This window comes from Micromys minutus (genome assembly GCF_963924665.1).
Source record: "Micromys minutus genome assembly, chromosome: 14".
NCBI classification, from domain to species: domain Eukaryota; kingdom Metazoa; phylum Chordata; class Mammalia; order Rodentia; family Muridae; genus Micromys; species Micromys minutus.
The window spans coordinates 46,591,923-46,610,506 of NC_137983.1; the positions used below are offsets into that span (position 1 = coordinate 46,591,923).

General features: G+C 48.4%; 1 protein-coding gene across 3 annotated transcripts in view; it reads left to right on the forward strand.

Annotated features, from left to right (window-relative positions):
* ATP7B (ATPase copper transporting beta) overlaps positions 1 to 18,584 on the forward strand; it is a gene marked incomplete at both ends in the record, with an annotated part of 61,613 nt that overhangs the window by 36,089 nt on the left and 6,940 nt on the right. For 2 of the 3 annotated variants that reach the window (XM_080929106.1, XM_080929105.1), the window contains 13 exons: positions 1,878 to 2,129; positions 3,540 to 3,703; positions 6,518 to 6,679; positions 8,728 to 8,804; positions 10,287 to 10,461; positions 11,843 to 12,076; positions 12,670 to 12,761; positions 13,408 to 13,535; positions 13,632 to 13,786; positions 14,222 to 14,356; positions 15,578 to 15,772; positions 17,204 to 17,386; positions 18,354 to 18,507. In XM_080929106.1, the coding sequence (XP_080785232.1) occupies positions 1,878 to 2,129; positions 3,540 to 3,703; positions 6,518 to 6,679; positions 8,728 to 8,804; positions 10,287 to 10,461; positions 11,843 to 12,076; positions 12,670 to 12,761; positions 13,408 to 13,535; positions 13,632 to 13,786; positions 14,222 to 14,356; positions 15,578 to 15,772; positions 17,204 to 17,386; positions 18,354 to 18,507 (2,106 nt within the window). The remainder of the gene's footprint in view (positions 1 to 1,877; positions 2,130 to 3,539; positions 3,704 to 6,517; positions 6,680 to 8,727; positions 8,805 to 10,286; positions 10,462 to 11,842; positions 12,077 to 12,669; positions 12,762 to 13,407; positions 13,536 to 13,631; positions 13,787 to 14,221; positions 14,357 to 15,577; positions 15,773 to 17,203; positions 17,387 to 18,353; positions 18,508 to 18,584) is intronic. The other variant, XM_080929107.1, reaches the window with a different exon arrangement.

An 18,584-nucleotide genomic window follows, 5' to 3' on the forward strand; every position in this document is an offset into this window, starting at 1 on the left:
TTGGGGCTTGCATACGTCAGGGGCTTAGTTCATCATGGTCTTAGTAGGGAGCATGGTGGCAGAGAGGCAGACACAGTGCTGGAGAAGTTTCTGGGAGCTGTATTGTGGATCCACAGGCTGAGAGACACTGAGCCTGGCATGGGCTTTTGAAGCCTTAAAGCCCGTTCCCAGTGACACTCCTCCACCAGCAAGGCCTCACCTCCAAATCCTTCCTGGACAGTTTACCAAGCATGCAGAGATATGAGCCTATGAGCACCAATCTCATTCAAATCACCACAGACTGGCTAGTTTTGTCTGTGTATGTGTATATGGTAGATAAAAAATATGGTCTCCAGGTGGGACCTGTGGATGTATATGACCTTAAATCAACCTTTGGAAGAGATTGGTATGACAAAGAGACATTTGGGATTGCTAGTTTTGAATATGGGGAAACAGGGCTGGGAATCTGGGAATAAGTAAGATTCTCCAACCGAGCCTCTTGAAGGACACAGTACTGCTGATGCCTGATTGTAGTGTTGCATAACTGACTAGAGTTCTCTAATACTTTGTGATCTTTGAGCTACTAAGTTTATGGCAAATTTTAACAGCAGGAAGCTAATTTAGTTCTAATCTTTTAGAACCGAAGAAGTACTTACCCTTCAGAGTTTTATATTTCATTCTAAGTGAGTTGTACCTTCAAAAACAAAACAAAACAAAATAACCAGAAGCAAAATACAACCCACAGTGCTGTACTGGCATGTGGATAGATACAAAAGATGAGTCAATGTTAATGAGTTAATATTAATAGAGGCAGGTCTATGCAAATATGGGCTCTACATTCATGTCACTGGGATGCTAGGGGCATGATGCCAGTCTTGTCAGGCTGTGGAAGATCAGAGCTGGAAAGAAATTTGTCTTGACTATTACCTTATATGCTACATAAAAAGATAATTAAAGTTTATTGTAGGCCTGACTATGGGAGTTTATTAAAACTTCTACAAGGATCAGCAAGATAGCTTAGTAGGTACAGTGCTTGCTGTACACGTGTGAGAACTGGGCTTCAGGTTCCCAGCACTGACATAGCATCTGGGCAGGATTGTGCCCGACTTGTAATCTCAACACTCGAAGAGTTGGAACAGTGGCTGCCCCGAACATACTCTATCTGGACCTCCGAATCAGCAGACTCTGTTCAGTGAGAGATGCTGCTTCAGTAAATAGATCAAAGAAGACACCTGATTTCAGCCCTATGCTTTATCTGCATGTACACCCACATGTACCCCCAACATACGTACATAGTCATGTGATATCAACCTGCATCCTCCTCATGTATTTATACCTATGAGTATCCCCCACATACATGGACATGTGATGTCAACCTATGTCTTCTACATGTGTGTATATCCATGTGCTCCCACACAAACAAGTGTATGTACACAAGTGCATGTACACATAACACACACACACACACATACACACACGAGAGAGAGAGAGAGAGAGAGAGAGAGAGAGAGAGAGATCACATGTCACATGTATGTGCAAAGAAACCTAGTGCTTTTAGAGGAAAATTCCATGAATACTTTTGCCAAGTTGAGGAAGAATCTATCAAAAGAATTGGGCATGTAAAAAGATTGACTTTATTAACTTAAGAACTTTGTTTACCAAAAAGCATCAAAGGAATTACAGCACAGAATGCAGGCTTGGAGTAGTTATTTGCAATGCTTGTCAACCAACAGAAAGGTCTCATCTGAAAGGAAAAGGAGGGAGGGGCACTGTCGGAAATAGCAGTCCCTATGTCACCTCTCTAACAGCTTCCATTTGAACTTCATCATGCTCGGACCTCCCGTTGTAACAAGTGAATTATTTATTGTCCTCTAATTATTTCTCATTTTTTATTTTAGAAAACTTTACTATTGATCGCGTCAGAAACTCTGGGAATTCTGTGCCACAAGCCGTGGGTGATTCACCAGGGTCTGCACAAAAAATGGCCTCTGACACAGGAGGGCTCCCCAGTCACCAAGCTCCTGGCCACTTGTTAGATACCCCACCATCCCCTGGAGCAACAGCATCCCAGAAGTGCTTTGTACAGATCAAAGGCATGACCTGTGCTTCCTGCGTGTCTAACATAGAAAGGAGTCTTCAGAGACATGCTGGTAAGAGGCCTGCCGCCATGTTGAACTTGGAAATGCTCTATATCAACTCTTCATTGATTGTGTTTATCAGAAACCCCAACTATCTGGCAGCAAGCCCACTACACGATAACGTAGATGTTTGTCTAATGTCTCCCCTGTATGACTGGCATTCTGTCTTGTAAGCATTTATTTTGTTACAGAGTAATCCCCATGAAAACCTAGTCTGAAGGTCAAGGTGTATTCTATGGAAAGATTTCTCCCTTGGCTTTTCCCAGTCTCTTACCCCCGTCTCATCAATCCCTCTGTAGAAGCACCAGCCTGTGTGTAGAATTTCCACTTTCAGATACTCTGTCCTGTTGACTCCAGGAGCTAGCATGTTCTTGGTTTGCTGGGTTCGCCCTCCTGATGACGTCTATAGTATTGTTCCTCAAACCCGAAAGTGCAGCAGCACTGTCTTGTCCTTGTTTCTGTTTGGAAGTGCTTTGATGGTGATGCCACCTACATCCCTGAGGCAGAGCTGACCTAGTGGCCGCATGAGACTTTCTGTTCTGACTCCTGGCCCTGCATCAGGCTTAACTTAGGCCATCCCACTTTTCCAGCCTCCTGTTCACTCTTTAAAAGTGCTGAGGCCCTTCCTTGGGCCATCGTCATAAATGGAGGTGTGTTGCAGGACCTTTGTCAACTGTGGCCTGGCCGCAGATAAGTTAAACTGTAATTTCATGGTACTTATGTCTCTGCTCCTGACTTTAACCTCATACTTCTGCCTTCTATGGCATATTTCCTAAAGCACATCGTGCCTTTCATTTATTTGAGTGTGTCTCTTCTCTGTAAACCAACAGAGTAGTGTTAGCCAGATGATCTACAGGTTTTTTTACTTCTCACTTTTGGAAGTCCTTAAAAACTTGAAAAGTATAAATAAAACCAGTTTTGAAAAAATTAAATATTTTCCTTGTATGTCAGAAAGGGAAAGAAAAGCACGCCTTTCTGGGACAGCAGTTGTGTTTTCTGCAGCTACACCCCTTGTGTAACGTGCACGTAACAACGGACCTTCTAAAGGCTTGGCATCCCCAGGGGCTGGACGGGCATTTGGAATCTCAGGCCAACTAAATCAGAGTCTGATTTAACACAGTCCACAGATGGCTCCTTCCCGTTAATGTCCGGGAAGGGCTATTCAGGAGCAATAGCTCTCTAACCTATCACCTGAAAAGCCTCTTAAAAATGACATTTGACATTTACCCTGGGAGACCCTGAGCTGCCTGGTCTGTGTTAGAAGCCACCAAAGTTGTTTATGGTTCCCCAATGCTCATGGTTCCTCATGCTCCTCCAATTTTGAGAGCTACTATTCTAGAGGATTTCTTGGTTAAATCTTTTGGGCAACAATATCAGCCCAGTTGCCACACCCAGTCACATTTGTGACCCTGATGGTTCCAGGCATTCTCTCCGTGTTGGTTGCCTTGATGTCGGGAAAGGCAGAGGTCAAGTATGATCCAGAGGTCATCCAGTCTCCCAGGATAGCTCAGCTCATCCGGGACCTGGGTTTCGAAGCATCAGTCTTGGAGGACAACACAGTCTCTGAAGGTGACATCGAACTGATCGTAAGTGACTATTCCCTAGAGCAGAGGCCCTCAACCTGCGAGTCATGACCTCTTTGGGTTGGGTGTTCAGCGACCCTTTCACAGAGGTATCCCGAGACCATCAGAAAACACGTTTACAATTCATAACAGTAGCAAAATTAAGAGTTGTGAAGCAGCAAGGAAAATAATTTTATTGGGGGTCACTACAACTTGAGAATTGTGTTAAAGGCCTCAGTATTAGGGAGGCTGAGAACCACTGCTCTAGGGAGGGCAGTCTGTGGAAGGTGGGGGGTGCTGTGACACCTTACGACAGTGTTGTCCTTGCATTTGTTGGCTGCTGGGCAGTATGCTCCGCTTTGTTTGACCTGTTTGCGAGGGAGGATTGGTTGTGTCGGAGAGTGAGAGGAGGCCTTCCTATTGTATATGCCCAGGGTCAAGAGGGAAAGACAGTGAAGCGTAGGAGTCTAGGGCAGAGAAGCCACAGATGGTGGGCTTTGGTAAGCGTGGTAGACTGGGAGGTTCACTGTGGCACAGTCCTTCAAGTGTGAAGCTTGGCCATCTGCAGGCATGTCTAGACACAACTCCCAAGTCCTCGTAGGAGTGAGCTTCATTCAGTGGCATACCTAGATCTGGAGTATGCAGGGCTAGCACACATAAGACCCGGATTCCATCCTGTTTCTCCTAAAACGAGACATGAAAGGGACTTGAAGGCACACCAGTGACTATGACACGAGTGACCAGGATTCCTAAAATTCCCGAGGGACTGGAGGTGGATTCCTAAGGGAGTGGTTCTTTCCACAGTGTTTTCTGCCTACCCACTATTACAGTTGCACGTCAGCATGCTATTGAGAACCGTAGTTAATTCTAACATTCACTGCGTCCTCTGTTCGGATCACGTTTGTAGGAAATGCGTTTTGTAAACAAAGGGAGATGTAAAGACTCCCCCAGCCCCACCAAAACTGAGTTATATTGTTTTACTGAGGTAAGTGCGGCCTTTGCTTCCTGGTTCGTTTAGCCAGTGCTCTAATGGTAAGTCAGTATGCTTACACACGTGCAGAAAGTCAGTCAGTATGGCCTGGGAGAGGCTCAGTGGGTGAGGCTGCTTACCACCAAGCCCGACACCTGTGTTTGATCCCCCAAATCTACATGGTCAGAGGAGAGAACCGACTCACACAGCTTGTTCTCTCACCTCTACATGTAGGTCGGCCTTGGAAAGTGGGTTCCTACATTCATCGACACACACACAAGCAGATAAACAGAGTATTAGGAAAGGAGGTCGTCAATGTACTATATTATAGCCTTCGATCTTTAGGCTAACCCCCACTAACAGGCCTGCCTTTAAACAGGGTCTTATGGTTTTTGTTTGTTTGCTTTTTAAAACTGGGTCTCGTTATTTAGTCCCAGGCTGGCCTCAAACTCACACAGAGATTGGCCTGTTTCTGCCTCCCACGTATTGAGATCAGAGGCCCGAACCACTGCACCGTGTTGAACATTGTATGTGAACTTCTGTATTTACTTGTTGGCACAGGCTAGGCACAGGCCCTGCTGCTGATTCACACCCCGACCTAGAACTTGTGTGTTTCATTTGTAGTCTGGGCCATCTGATGTACCTCCGCTATATCCAGCAGTGGCGTGTGATGTCACACTTAAACCTTTTTCCAGGGTTATAGGACTCAGCGGTATGGCAGGGGTGGCACAGGTACCGGTTAAGGTCTAGCCTGGTCTCTGGCAGCTGTGCAGACCGCAGTGGCTCAGAGTAGACACTGGCCGCAGGTTTTCAGGGTCGAGGCTTCAGCCCTGCCCCTCACTGGTGTGAGACAATGCAAAAGTTAGTACGCCTGTCAACACTTTAGGTTAGAGGCCTCCTCCCCAGGCCTGGCGAGAACGATACAGCACCCAAGGTAGCGCCTAGCGAGTGTGTAATACAATTATCACCGCAAAGATGGAAGAGCGCTTAGGAGTTACAGTGTAATGCCCGCAGACATGTGAAGCGTGTGTAGTCCACCCAACACTAAGAACACATGAGCCGCTGCCTGATAGATAGCTCTCCCTTTCTTGTCCCGTGCTTGGGAACCATGCCACGCCGAGTGCTGAGTGTATCAATAACAGGGGTCCCCTCCTTGCTCCCTCATTCCAGTGGCTCTTTGTCGAGGCTCTCTGGGCATCTGGTCTAGATCTCTGGCGCACACTTGGAAGCGCCGTTCCAGTGGCAGTGTCTTGCCTCAGCTGCCAACTCAGCAGCTCTTTTCAGATGAGTGCTCACAAGCCTTCGTGCCACGGTCCAACCAGTGCTGAAGACTCGCCTCCTTCCTGATGAACCCAGTGCCCATCCCCGCCTGGCCGCCTGACCACCTCACGCCATGCTGCCTTTTGGTTTTCCTCTGTCGTAACCCTTGCCACCACCCGTGAACACCCTCTGTGTTTTAGGGGCAGCTCCACACAGCCCACCTGCTACACCAGTCACTCCCTAAATCCCGTCCCCTTGGCAACTCCATCATCTCCAGGGCACTGGGGCAGCTCAGATCCCAGTGATGCTGGAAACTGTAGACTGCTTGGTGTCCAGAAGATTTTGCAAAGGTGTACTTTCACATACTTGATGTGCAATGGTTGCAGCAGTGTTGTTGGTGAGAGAACGCTGTGGTGGTCTGTCCCAAAGCCCATATTAGCCAAAAGCCAGCCCTTGGTCTGTAGCCGCTGGCTAAGTGGCTGCTGTTGCCTATACCGGAGTTGGGGGAAGCTTTGGCCGCTGTGGATGGGGAAGTAGCCACTTAAGTCCTCGAGGTCCATTGGAAAGGCTCATCTCAGTCTCGGGATTTCTGTCCTCCTGTCTTGCAGATCACAGGGATGACCTGTGCTTCCTGTGTTCACAACATAGAGTCCAAGCTCACAAGGACAAATGGCATCACCTATGCCTCGGTGGCCCTCGCCACCAGCAAAGCCCATGTGAAGTTTGATCCTGAAATCATTGGTCCTCGCGACATCATCAAGATCATCGAGGTAGCTAATTCCTGAAAAACTTTGTATCCGCTTTTACAGAGCAGTAAGATCTAATCACTGAAGAAAGTAGTTAAGCCGGATTCAAAAGTCCTCTAAAAGCCGTGGGCTTTCCCAAGGGTCGTCAGGTCAGTTGCTTAATTAACCGAAGAAGGTTAATGAGCGTCAGTGAATGGGCAGGAAAGAGATGAGGCAGGGCTGGCAAGCAGGTGAAGGTGCTTTCTGTGGAAGCCTAACAACTCAAGTTTGATCCTTGGAGCCCATGGTAGGCAAGAACTAACTCCCAAAAGCCACTGTCCTCTGACTTCCACATATGTGCACACGCGCACACACACACACACACACACACACACACACACACACACACACACACACACTCCTTCTTAAAAAAAGAAGAGGAGCGGAAAAAGACATTATCATTTTTTAGATCTTTCCTGAAAATCATCTGTCTTGACAAGACACCTGGTGTGGAGAGTTAAGTTGCTCAATTGCCACTTAAAAATACTATGTCTTCCTGTGCTGGGCGCATGCAGACTCAGGATGCTGGTGTTAGACAAATCCCGCACTCTCCTCCCTGCTAGGCCTGTAAGAGAATTTGGTCATTTTACCTTAGGAAACCAGAGGGTTTGTGGCTATCCTTCCTCTCACTCCCTCTGTCCACAGACTTCCCACTTCCGCTTTGATGTCCGCACTGTGGCAGACCTTAAGAGAGTGAGCGTCCACGGTGACTTGAGAGGGTTGACAGTCCAAACCAAGTGAGATTGGTGTGTAGTGGCCAGCGGTGAGGGTTAATTAAACTTAGCAAAACTGCTTGTGAAATGAAACCTTGTATCAGGCTTCAAGCCTTTAACACCGTCTCATCCTTCATTTCCCCTTCGGTGGGCATGTGTATGTAGAGAGGTGTCTGCTGTATGGCGCGGCCGAGCTTTCTGACAGGAAATGGCATGCCGCTGCTGTTTTTATACAGGCAGGCTGGCCAGCTTCACGGCTGCCTCATTCAAGGAGGATAGAGGCTCAGGGAGGTTCTTGCTCACTGATACCCAGCTCACCAGAGGCAAGACGGCACTCCCAACTCAGACCCCTTTCTACTCCACCCTTCACACTAGAGAATTGTGTCCACATGTCACCCAGGGGGCTGAGGAATCACCATGACGCTGTGAACTAGGTGGGGACCTTCAATCATGGCACGTATGATTGACTTCTCGTATCTTAGCTGCTTCTACCCCGCCCAGTGATTTGGTGCGTTCCCCAGACCTCTGTCCAAAATGGAGGAATATTAGGATATTGCCTGGCTTTCCGGGCTCGAGTGACTCTGGGGCGTCTTTCCCTGATACAACCAGGCTAAAATCAGTCATGGGAATATCTGTCTTGTGTTGCCTCGGATGCCTTCTACCACGCCATTTCATTCTGGAGAGACTCAGCACCGGCATCCCGGGCCATCTTTATTGTGCTGGCCGGGCATTCTCTGGTGGCTCTCCTCGTGCGTACCACGACCAAGGTGGTGGCAGCAGAGCAGGAGGAAAGCACAGGGTTGAGGGACAGTTTGTCAGGACACAAGAAAGCCACTCGTCACGTACTGAGGCCCTGAGCACAGGAGGCAGTTGCTAGGCAGAAGCCTAGAGACCCATACTCTGCCCCCAGCTCTTTAACACACGTCCTCTCTGACCTCCCTTTTCCTTGTGACTGGGTGAAGCACTGGACCACAAGGCATCCGGAATCCTTTACCTCATGACTCTTGAAGTCAACCCTGGTCAGCTTTGGGGCCCACTGGAGCGAGTGTGACAATATCAACTGTCTTTACTCTGAGTAGGGAAAGGGATTTCCATCCGGTGCTGTGCCTGCAGGGTGGCCCCAGTCAGTCTCTCAGACAGAGGACTGAACCTCTGAACAGGCTTTGGAAGCCATTTTCAATGGAGAGGTCATGAGAGGAAAACCTTAGGTCGTCAGAGGAATTTTGAGATTTCAGTTCCCAGTACTGGAAATGCTCTCTGCATGTGCACATTTTAACCAGAACCTTCCCCCTCGCCCCCCACCCCTCTTCTCATCACAAGGAGATTGGCTTTCATGCTTCCCTGGCCCAGAGAAACCCCAACGTTCATCACTTGGACCACAAGATGGAAATAAAACAGTAGGTAGCAAACAGAAGGTGAACGGTTGCCCTGGCTAAGTCTCCAACCCCTTCCCACTGACCTTGTGGCCCATGCAGATGCCAGCAGGCTCAGCTGTGTGGCCCTGACACCCCAGCTCCCTTGTTGCCTTCAGCCTTGGTTCTTTGCTTTTACCCTTGTGACGTCAGCAGCTGGAACCATGCTGTTTGTAGAAGTTTCTGGATATCAGCAGCGTCTGTGTCTGCACTGCCCAGCTTGGTGGTAGCGTGCTCGAGATGAACTAGGTGTGCCTGCATTTGAATGAGTGTTGAGCCGAGGGCTCTTTTTCCTCTCTTTTCTTTTAACTTTCACTGATTTTAGCTACTTTAAATAGTCACCTATATATAGTTGGTGGCTACTTAAATATTTAATACTACTATTAAGTTTCAGTAACTTTAACTGCAAGGCTGGCCTTTTATTTTAGAGTCTATATAGGCTTTATTTGCTTAAGTTTTAGAAGTAGAATCTGGAGACAGTCTTCAGAGCTAAGTGGAAAGGAGATGGCCAGCACAGGAGAGGGCGTGTAGCTCAGCGACAGGACCTTTGCTTAGCCTTTGCTTAGCATGCACAAAGCCCCAGGATCTCCAGCACAGAGTGGGGGTGGGGATGAGGGTGGGGGTGGGGCAGCCTAGGATGCAGATAAAGGTTAATTCATTGATCAGCTCAGTCGTTCAGCACACTTGAAGGCTGCTGTTGTATATAGGGCAGTAGCTTAGAGCAGCTCCTTACCTTGTTGGGAAAGAGTGAGCCAACGCTGACATCAGTAGCTTAGGCAAATTCTGGAAAGTCTAGGAAGGAGACCCAGGATTTGAAACTCGGCAAAGTGTGCCAAGGAAATGGTGTCAACAGGGTGTGATGGATCCTTCTGGGGGCTTTGATGGTGCCCTCAGCTTGGTCCAATTGGCTTGCCCCGGATGCAGAGGACCGGCTGTTGGGGGTTTAGGGAACTAGTGGGTCTGTCTTTTGGATGGCCTTAAGGATACACATTAAGGATATACAGCCTACAAGTACCTACCTCGAGGGCTCACACTGCCTGTTTGCATATCACACATGCTGTATCTCTTACACAGCCACAGATGCCACCCGTGACCCTCTGTTTCTGGCTTTTGTATTTATTGACAGACTCAATAATCTCATACTCTTATTTTAAATAATGTTTTAAAATGTGTAACTAAGCGTGTACTAATAAAACACTATTTCCATTCATTTCTTGCATTGAGGGGAAGCTACATAAGACTACAAAGAGAACTCTAGGCAGCTGTGGACTAAGATTGGAAACTTCTTTGGGGCATCATTTGTTGTACCTATAAATTGGTGGCCACCAGCCTATGCAAAGGCAGATCTGAGCCCAAGCATCCTCCCAGCAATGTCTGGCCCTTCATATCACTGATAGTTTTAATCCATCTTAAAGCTGTTCTCATCCCAGTGCCAAGAGGTTCTGATGTGTCTGTTTTGCCTTCCAGGTGGAAGAAATCTTTCCTGTGTAGCCTGGTGTTTGGCATCCCCGTCATGGGCTTGATGATCTACATGTTAATCCCCAGCAATACACCCCACGAGACAATGGTCCTGGACCACAACATCATTCCAGGACTGTCCGTTCTAAATCTCATCTTCTTCATCTTGTGTACCTTTGTCCAAGTATGTATTGGAAAGCCGGGCAAACCTCTGCCCTTTGTGCCCAGGCATGGCTACTGGATCTCTGTTCTTTGACTGTGTCAACAGCCCTTTAGCCTAGTTCCAGTGACACTTCATGGCGACTTTGCAGCGTCACCTTTGGGGAGCTGCTGCTGTTGTTTCTGTCTTATGAGCAGAGGGAGGGCAGGGTAGAGGGGGGCTGCAAATGTGGGAACTAATGAAAAAGACCTGGTTTCATGGCCCCAGGTCTTTACAAGTGACTAAAACCTGTCAGAACAGCCACATTCTCCTTGTAAGCTTGGTGAGCCGATCTGTCCCAGTGTGTGTGTGTGTATGTTACAAATGATAGGACTCAGGACCTCATACATGTTATACATGCTAGGCAAGTGTGCCATCTCTTAGTCACACCTCGGGTCCTCATTTCCTGATTCATTTATTATTATTTTAGTTTGCCCTTGTTAGGATTTTCAGATGAATGTCCCTGGAGCTCATGCTTCTACTGAATGTTGTGTCCTTAAAGGCAAAGCCACGGTCTTTGTCTTTGATAAAGTTATCAGTTAAAACAAGAAGGCTTTGTAGAACATCTGCTATGCATGCATGCGCACATATGCAAAGAGAACGTCCACATGTGTGCTTTCTGACATAGAAAACTAGGACTATTCGAGAGTAACCCTTTGTAGGATGGATTATTTCCCCTATATTTCCTTTTTAATTGAAAATGTGCTTTGCTCTTATTGTAAGCAAAGGGAAATGTGCTCTGACTGATGACACCCACCTCTGGCCCAGTCCTGTTCTCTAGTTCTGCTGCCGTATCTTCAGGACTTGGGCATCTTTCTCTCTCATATCTCACCTCTCTGTATCTGTCTCTCTGTCTCTCTCTGTCTCTGTCTTTCTCTCTGTGTCTCTCTGTATGTATGCATGTGTGTGTGTTTGTGTGTGAATGCATGTTCATACAATACAGACAAGATGTTTGTTAATGGAAGTAGGGCGTCATATGAGGACACTAACGGATGCTGCCTCTCTTATTTGGGTTGTGGACATATCTTACGTCATCAGCTCACCTTCCCTTTAGAGACCATTCACAGTATCAGTGAATAACACCATTGCTGTTACCGTTCTCTCATCGTGAACACTCAGATGGTAGGTCTGCGTTCAGACGCCCCATATCCTTGGTCATCCATTTCTGTGGCCAGTAGTATTCGAATGAGAAAAGGTGTTTCACTGGAGGCCGAGGCAGCGTGTGTGCCATTAATATCAAATAACCACGCAGAACAGAGTTGTATCAGCTACGTACAAGAACCTAGCATACTCATGGTTCCCAGGTTGGATCCCCCCCCACCCCCGCTCCCATCCTCAGCCAACCCTCGCCCTGACTGTCTTTCAGTTCCTGGGTGGGTGGTACTTCTACGTACAAGCCTACAAATCGCTGAGACACAAGTCGGCCAACATGGACGTGCTCATCGTACTAGCCACAACCATCGCCTATGCCTACTCCCTGGTCATCCTGGTGGTTGCCATAGCTGAGAAGGCAGAGAAGAGCCCCGTGACCTTCTTTGACACGCCCCCTATGCTCTTCGTCTTCATCGCCCTGGGTCGGTGGCTGGAGCACGTGGCAAAGGTAGCTACAGCTTCAGGTTAAGAAAAGAACAGTTCTTTCAGTAATCCGAGTCTCAGCTCAAAGGCAGTGTGTGTTGAGAACTACTAATTATACACACTGTGGAGAATGGCCTAGAGGAATCTGAGCCCCCACATAATTAGGGGCCACAGTCACTAATCTCACTGTTGGTTGGTCCTTTTGAAATCCCAGCTAATCTGGCTAATTAGTGAAACCTTTGTTCAGGTAATTGTGTAGCAGAACAACCTCTGAACTTGAGGCAGAGCTCAAATGGTCTCTTAGGCCTAATGGATTGTAGTTAGTGGAGAACTCCACACCTCCACCTCAGCTGGGTGATGCTTAGGGCTCTGCAATGGAGCCTGAATGAAGGGGAAGGAAACGATATTGAAGGTGAAAGAAAATGGCCACCGGGCAGACTGGGGTTGTGTTCGTCTGAAATGGAGTTCAAGCTCTGTTTCTGCAGCACTGGGCTGGATTTTCCTCATGGCTGCCTTAAGTGGCGTGGTTGTGTCTTTTGCACCAGCCACCTTCAGTGCTGTACTTGTGAGTGCCAGCCTGGGTTTGGACTGTCAGCTCTCATCCTGGTTATCTCCTAGAGCAAAACTTCAGAAGCCCTTGCAAAACTCATGTCACTGCAAGCCACAGAAGCCACAGTTGTGACCCTGGGTGAGGACAACTTAATCCTCAGGTGCGTGGTATCGATCAGTAGAGCTTGGGACCTTTTTACATTACCTGTATAGTGACAAGTGACCATCGTATAGTGAAGGACATTGTTCAGGTCACCATAGTCATCATCCCAAGACTGCACTGGCTGCTAAATGCGGTTGAACCAGTGAGCTTCCTAAAGGTCTGTATTGTACCAGTCTGTCTGTCCTGCTGTATAGCGGGATCCTGCCCGCTTTCTGACGATGTAGTCGATAGTCCTTGCATAAGAGTGGGACGCTGGTATCAACTGAGCTTTGCTCAGAGTGAAGCAAGTATAACCCAACGCTTGAGAAGTAATGGGACAGTGTTTGCATAGAATTCACAGCCTCCCACATACTTTAAATCATCATTAGAATAATTATGATACACTTGCAATGCAAATGGCATGTAAATGGATTTAATACTGTATTGATGGGACCCAGGGCTTTCTACATGCTAAACAAGCGCTGTATCAGCAAGCTATATCCCAAACCTTTCCCTGAATATTTTTGATGCAAGATTGATTATGTCTGCTAATCTTGCTTGAACTATTAGATACACAGGGCTAGCTGAAAAAGGCCCAATAGCCAGTCTAGAACCCTGTCTAACTATAGTTGAGGAGGATGTTATCTGAGTGTCTTCTGCTGCAGAGAGGAGCAAGTGCCTATGGAGCTGGTGCAGCGAGGTGATATCATCAAGGTTGTTCCTGGGGGCAAGTTCCCAGTGGATGGGAAAGTCCTAGAAGGCAACACCATGGCAGATGAGTCCCTCATCACAGGTTAGGTGGCTTGTTTTCTGTTTCCTTTGGTGGGGGTCATGGTCCATGTGAAGTTGAGTGGGCTGAGTGAATGATTGACTTCTGTCTCTTCCCTAGGAGAGGCCATGCCTGTCACTAAGAAACCTGGGAGCATGGTGATTGCTGGCTCTATAAATGCTCATGGCTCTGTGCTCATTAAAGCTACCCATGTGGGCAGTGACACTACTCTGGCCCAAATCGTAAAGTTGGTGGAAGAGGCCCAGATGTCAAAGGTAATGATGAACCTTTAAACACACAATGAAACCCCTCCTTTGAGAAATGCTCTCAAAGGGATTTAGCTCAGTGGGTAGACTGCCAGCCTAGCATACCAGAGGCGCTGGATCCGATCTCCAGCACTAAATAAAACAGAGGGGTGGAGCCAAAGCATCCTCCTATGCCTAGCTAGTCCAGAGCTGGAGCTACAAGGTCAGGACTTCAAGCTCAGCTGTGGCCCTGGTCTGCTCCAGACTACCTGGGCTGAATTATTCCCTGCCTCAAAACAAAACAAATGTGAGAAGTGATCTCAAAGGTTCATAGTTCTACATGTCAAGGGTCAAGCAGCAGTTGATTCCTAAAGACGGCAATGGAGGGAGCATGGACCCAAACCTTACACGCGTCTGTCTGTGTAGGTCGTAACGGCCCGTGGTCTTAATACTTCATCTCCACAGGCTCCCATTCAGCAGCTGGCTGACCGGTTTAGTGGATATTTCGTCCCATTTATCATCATCATTTCAACCTTAACGCTGGTGGTGTGGATCGTCATCGGCTTTGTCGATTTCAGTGTTGTTCAGAAGTACTTTCCTGTAAGTTGAAGGCCTTGAGCAGGATGGTTGTCGTGTTTGAAGTAATGTACAGCCATTAATCCTGTTCTTTTGTGTTTTTAGATTCACTGGGGCCTAATTATCCTCTTATTATTGGTCTGAGTTAGGGTTTTAGGTTGAGTTGGTTAAGGCAACTCTTATTATTTTTTGAATATATAAGGAGAGTTTATTGTTCCTTTGTAGTAGATTTACATTTGATTACTCTATGGTTGAAGCAGCTGATCCTAGTCTAATGACCTGAAGGCAGCTCTCATAAGGACAACATTTAATTGGTGCTGGCTTACAGTTTCAGAGGTTCGGTCCATTTAGCATCAAGGCAGGAGCATGGCAGTGTCCAGGCAGGCATGGTGCAGGAGCTGAGAGTTCTACATCTTCATCTAAAGGCTGAAGGGGTTTAAAGCCCACGCCTCCTGTGATATACCCACTCCCAACCAGACCACACCTGCTAATACTGCTACTCCCTAGGCCAAACATATTCAAGCTACCACATTATTTTCTTTTATTTATTATCAGCAAAATCCCAGTCATGGTAGGATAATCAGTCTACTTCTGGAGGTCTTTATTGAGGTTGTTATATGAAGGTCAGGACTATAGCTCAGTGGAAGCTACTCACCTAATATGTGCAAAGCCCTGGGTTTCATCATGGGAACAGATATCCACATACACGAATTCCCTTTGCTTTCTACTCAGAGATAATCTTCATGACATCATTTGATTCCTCAGTTGGAATTCTTCAAGGGTTTACAATATGCAATTTGTTGGCCATTACTGAGTTTAAGACATATTTTATAGAAAAGAGACCACCATTTTGATGGCACAGTACTATACTAGATCTTAGGGGGAAATGCATTTTTGCCGATTAACTCCACAAATCCCAGATTTAATATCCTGCCTTGTTGAGCAATAATGCTTCCCAGTATGACTGAAAGGCTATATTCATCACCAGTGTATACCTGGGGAACCCGAGGCAGCGAGGGGTGACGACCAATGTGGCTCTAAGTTTGTGCCCCATCGGGGTCTGACATGACTCTGTTCCTGTCCCACCTTGCCTCTTTGAGGGAAGCCCAGGGAGGAGGTTAGGGAAGTGGTGTGTCTGGTACAGAAACTGCACAGGACACAGTCACAGTCGTGTTCCCTAGACTCTGCTGCGTTCTCAGCTCCCACCGGCCCCCTGAGGTCTCCATCTGACGCTTCTCTCTGCAGAACCCTGGCAAGCACATCTCGCAGACGGAGGTGGTCATCCGCTTCGCCTTCCAGACGTCCATCACTGTGCTGTGCATTGCCTGTCCCTGCTCCCTGGGACTGGCCACACCCACGGCAGTGATGGTGGGCACTGGGGTGGCTGCCCAGAACGGTGTCCTAATCAAAGGAGGGAAGCCCCTCGAGATGGCACACAAGGTGAGCGCCTGTCAGGTCCTGGCTGTCCTCAGCGGGAACTGTGATAGCGGTTTCCACAGAGCCCTCGTGGAACAGCCTCTCGATGGTTTCTTAAGAGGGAAGCGTGAGAATAGTGTGGATGACCGAGGCAGGAAGTCAGGACTGCCTGGGGGTATCCGGAAAAGCAGCAGCAGCCAGTGCCGAGTGCAGTTCACTGCTTGGATATTCACTGACGAGTGCAGTTCACTGCTTGGATAGTCACTGACTACGTCTCATGTGGTAGATGCGGTTCATTCCCATTTTATAGATGGAGGGACAGCAGCAGAAGGTTAGGTAACCCTCCCAGAGGCCTGCAGCTGTTCACCAAGTTGACACTCATGTGCTTGGCACTAGCAGTGTCTCCATGACTCGGGGGTGAAAGAGAGAGAACGCATGTTAGGGTTTTTCCTTTAGGTTAGTGTGGCATGCATACCCATTGTCCCAGCTCTCAGGAGGCCGAGGCAGAAGGAAAATGAGTTCAGGACCTACCTGAGCTGCTTAGTGAGACCACATCTATACACCAGCCTGTACTGTATTCATTTCTTCGCCATTTGCTACACACTGATGTAGGTGAGCCCTGGTCACGGCCCCAAGCTTCCAAGGGGCCTGCAGCACAGTGGAAGGACAGGTGTCCTGAATACTGAGTGTTAGGGATACAGGTTCATAAGGATGCTGTACCGGGGCCTGGCCTAGTCAGTTCTTTGGTCGTGCTGGTGGTCTGGGAATTGGAGCAAGAACTAGCTAGATAAGGTGGTAGTGGAGGTATCGCCACAGTGAAGTGGTGGGCAGGTGAAGAGGACCCTCGGGGACCACGCATCTGTGTTGATCATGAGCTCCACCACGTCCACAGCAATTTTCTTCACCAGTGTGATTCTGGAATTCAGCCTGAAAGCCCCTGGAGTCATCCTGTTGGATAAACCAATGAGCAACTAGAGGAAAATCAGATAGAGTTGAGGGAGGAGCCCGTTCTAAGAGCTTAGGGAGGTCACATGGTCGAGTGAGGCGCCCCTTTGAGCCACTCAGTTACAAGCTGGGAATGTCAGACTGGCCGCACAGTAATGGTGGAGCATGGGAGCCAGGAAGCTTTGCAGGGAGAACATCGGGTAACCGTGTTGGGGACAGAGGCCGGCAGTGAGCTTTGGAATCCAAGCAGTGTATCTGTTGCTTATGGACCAAGGTCTGAACAGAGAAACCTGCTGCCCTCTGCTTGGTCAAGGACAAGGAACAGTCAAGCCATAAACTGGCAGATGGGCAATGTGGTAGCAATTGTCGCTTGCAGAGAGTCAGGCTGAGGGTTAGGAAGTTAACTACAGTTAACCTGTCCAGGGCAGGATGGGAGACGCTCTGACTACGGACACAGGGACCGTGAGAGCCACTTCCACGTTAAGACCTCACACAAAGTTGTTCTTGCAGATAAAGACTGTTATGTTTGACAAAACGGGCACCATCACCCATGGGGTCCCCAAAGTCATGCGGTTCCTGCTGCTTGTGGACATGGCTACCCTATCCCTCAGGAAGGTTCTGGCTGTGGTGGGCACTGCAGAGGCCAGCAGCGAGCACCCCTTGGGCGTGGCTGTCACTAAATACTGCAAAGAGGTATGCCAAGCTTGGCCTTACGTCACATGGACTTTTCTCTCATCAGCCTTGGCTTCCCACCTCGCCTTGCTTCCTGGCTTAGCTGCCTCAGAGGGGCTCCCCGCTTACTATAGGTGGGGCTTGCAGTGACCCCATGACAGTTATTAGTCAGACAGGTGGGGCAAAACGAGAGATGTGACCCCTCTGTCTTCTGAGAACCCAAATCTGAGGCAGGGGGAGATGGGTCAGTGAACAACTTCTTTCTATGGCTAGGGTGAGGAGACACAGCATTCAGTGAGGTTACCTGGGAGGAGCAAGCACCTTTTTGGGTGTGTGTGTGGGGGGGGTGTTAGAGAATCACTGTACCCCTCTTGTCCTAGAATAGGTCCTGTTTTAAATTGAACATGGTGGCAGTGGAGTGGATGGGGGACTACGCTGACAGCATCCAAATGGCCTGAGCAAAATCTTACCATTGTTGTACCCAGAAAACACTGGCAAGGGGGTGTTTGAGAAATTTCATCCTGCTTGTCTCTCTTGGGGTCAGTGCGCTGCTGTTTGACATCTACCCATATGGGTCGGAGGAAGGTTTAACGCTTACTTGCTGGTCCGATGCCTCCTGCCACTCCCGATCCCTCCCCCAGGCACCACACGCGATAAATGTTCTGTCTGGCAGCTTCTAAGTAGCTTTGCTGTTCACCGCCTACCTAGCCTGTTGTTCTAATGTTACCATTCCCAACGTGGAAATATCTGAGTGGTCTGAGGCGAACTACGCTCCTCTTGGATGTGCAGCCTGCCCGGTCATGAGGTATCCTTGGGGAGGATTTAGCTGTTAGCCTGGTGCAGGCTGACAATCAACACTGAATCTGGTGACAGAAGGCTTGCTGAGCTCAGGGTACATTTCCTTCCGCTTGCCCTCACTTCCTCCTTCCTCCCTTGGCTCCTCCCACTGCCCTTACCCTTTCTTTCTCCTGCTCTTTTGCTTCCACAGGAACTTGGAACGGAGACCCTGGGATACAGCACGGACTTCCAGGCAGTGCCAGGCTGTGGAATTAGCTGCAAAGTCAGCAATGTAGAAAGCATCCTGGCTCGCAGCGATCCAACCACCCACCCTGTTGGGGTTGGCAACCCTCCCACAGGGGAAGGTATTCCTCACTTCTGTCCCTCCTGGATCTCTCGGTGGCCGGACCTTCTCTTGGGTGAAAGCAGAGGCAAGGCAGAC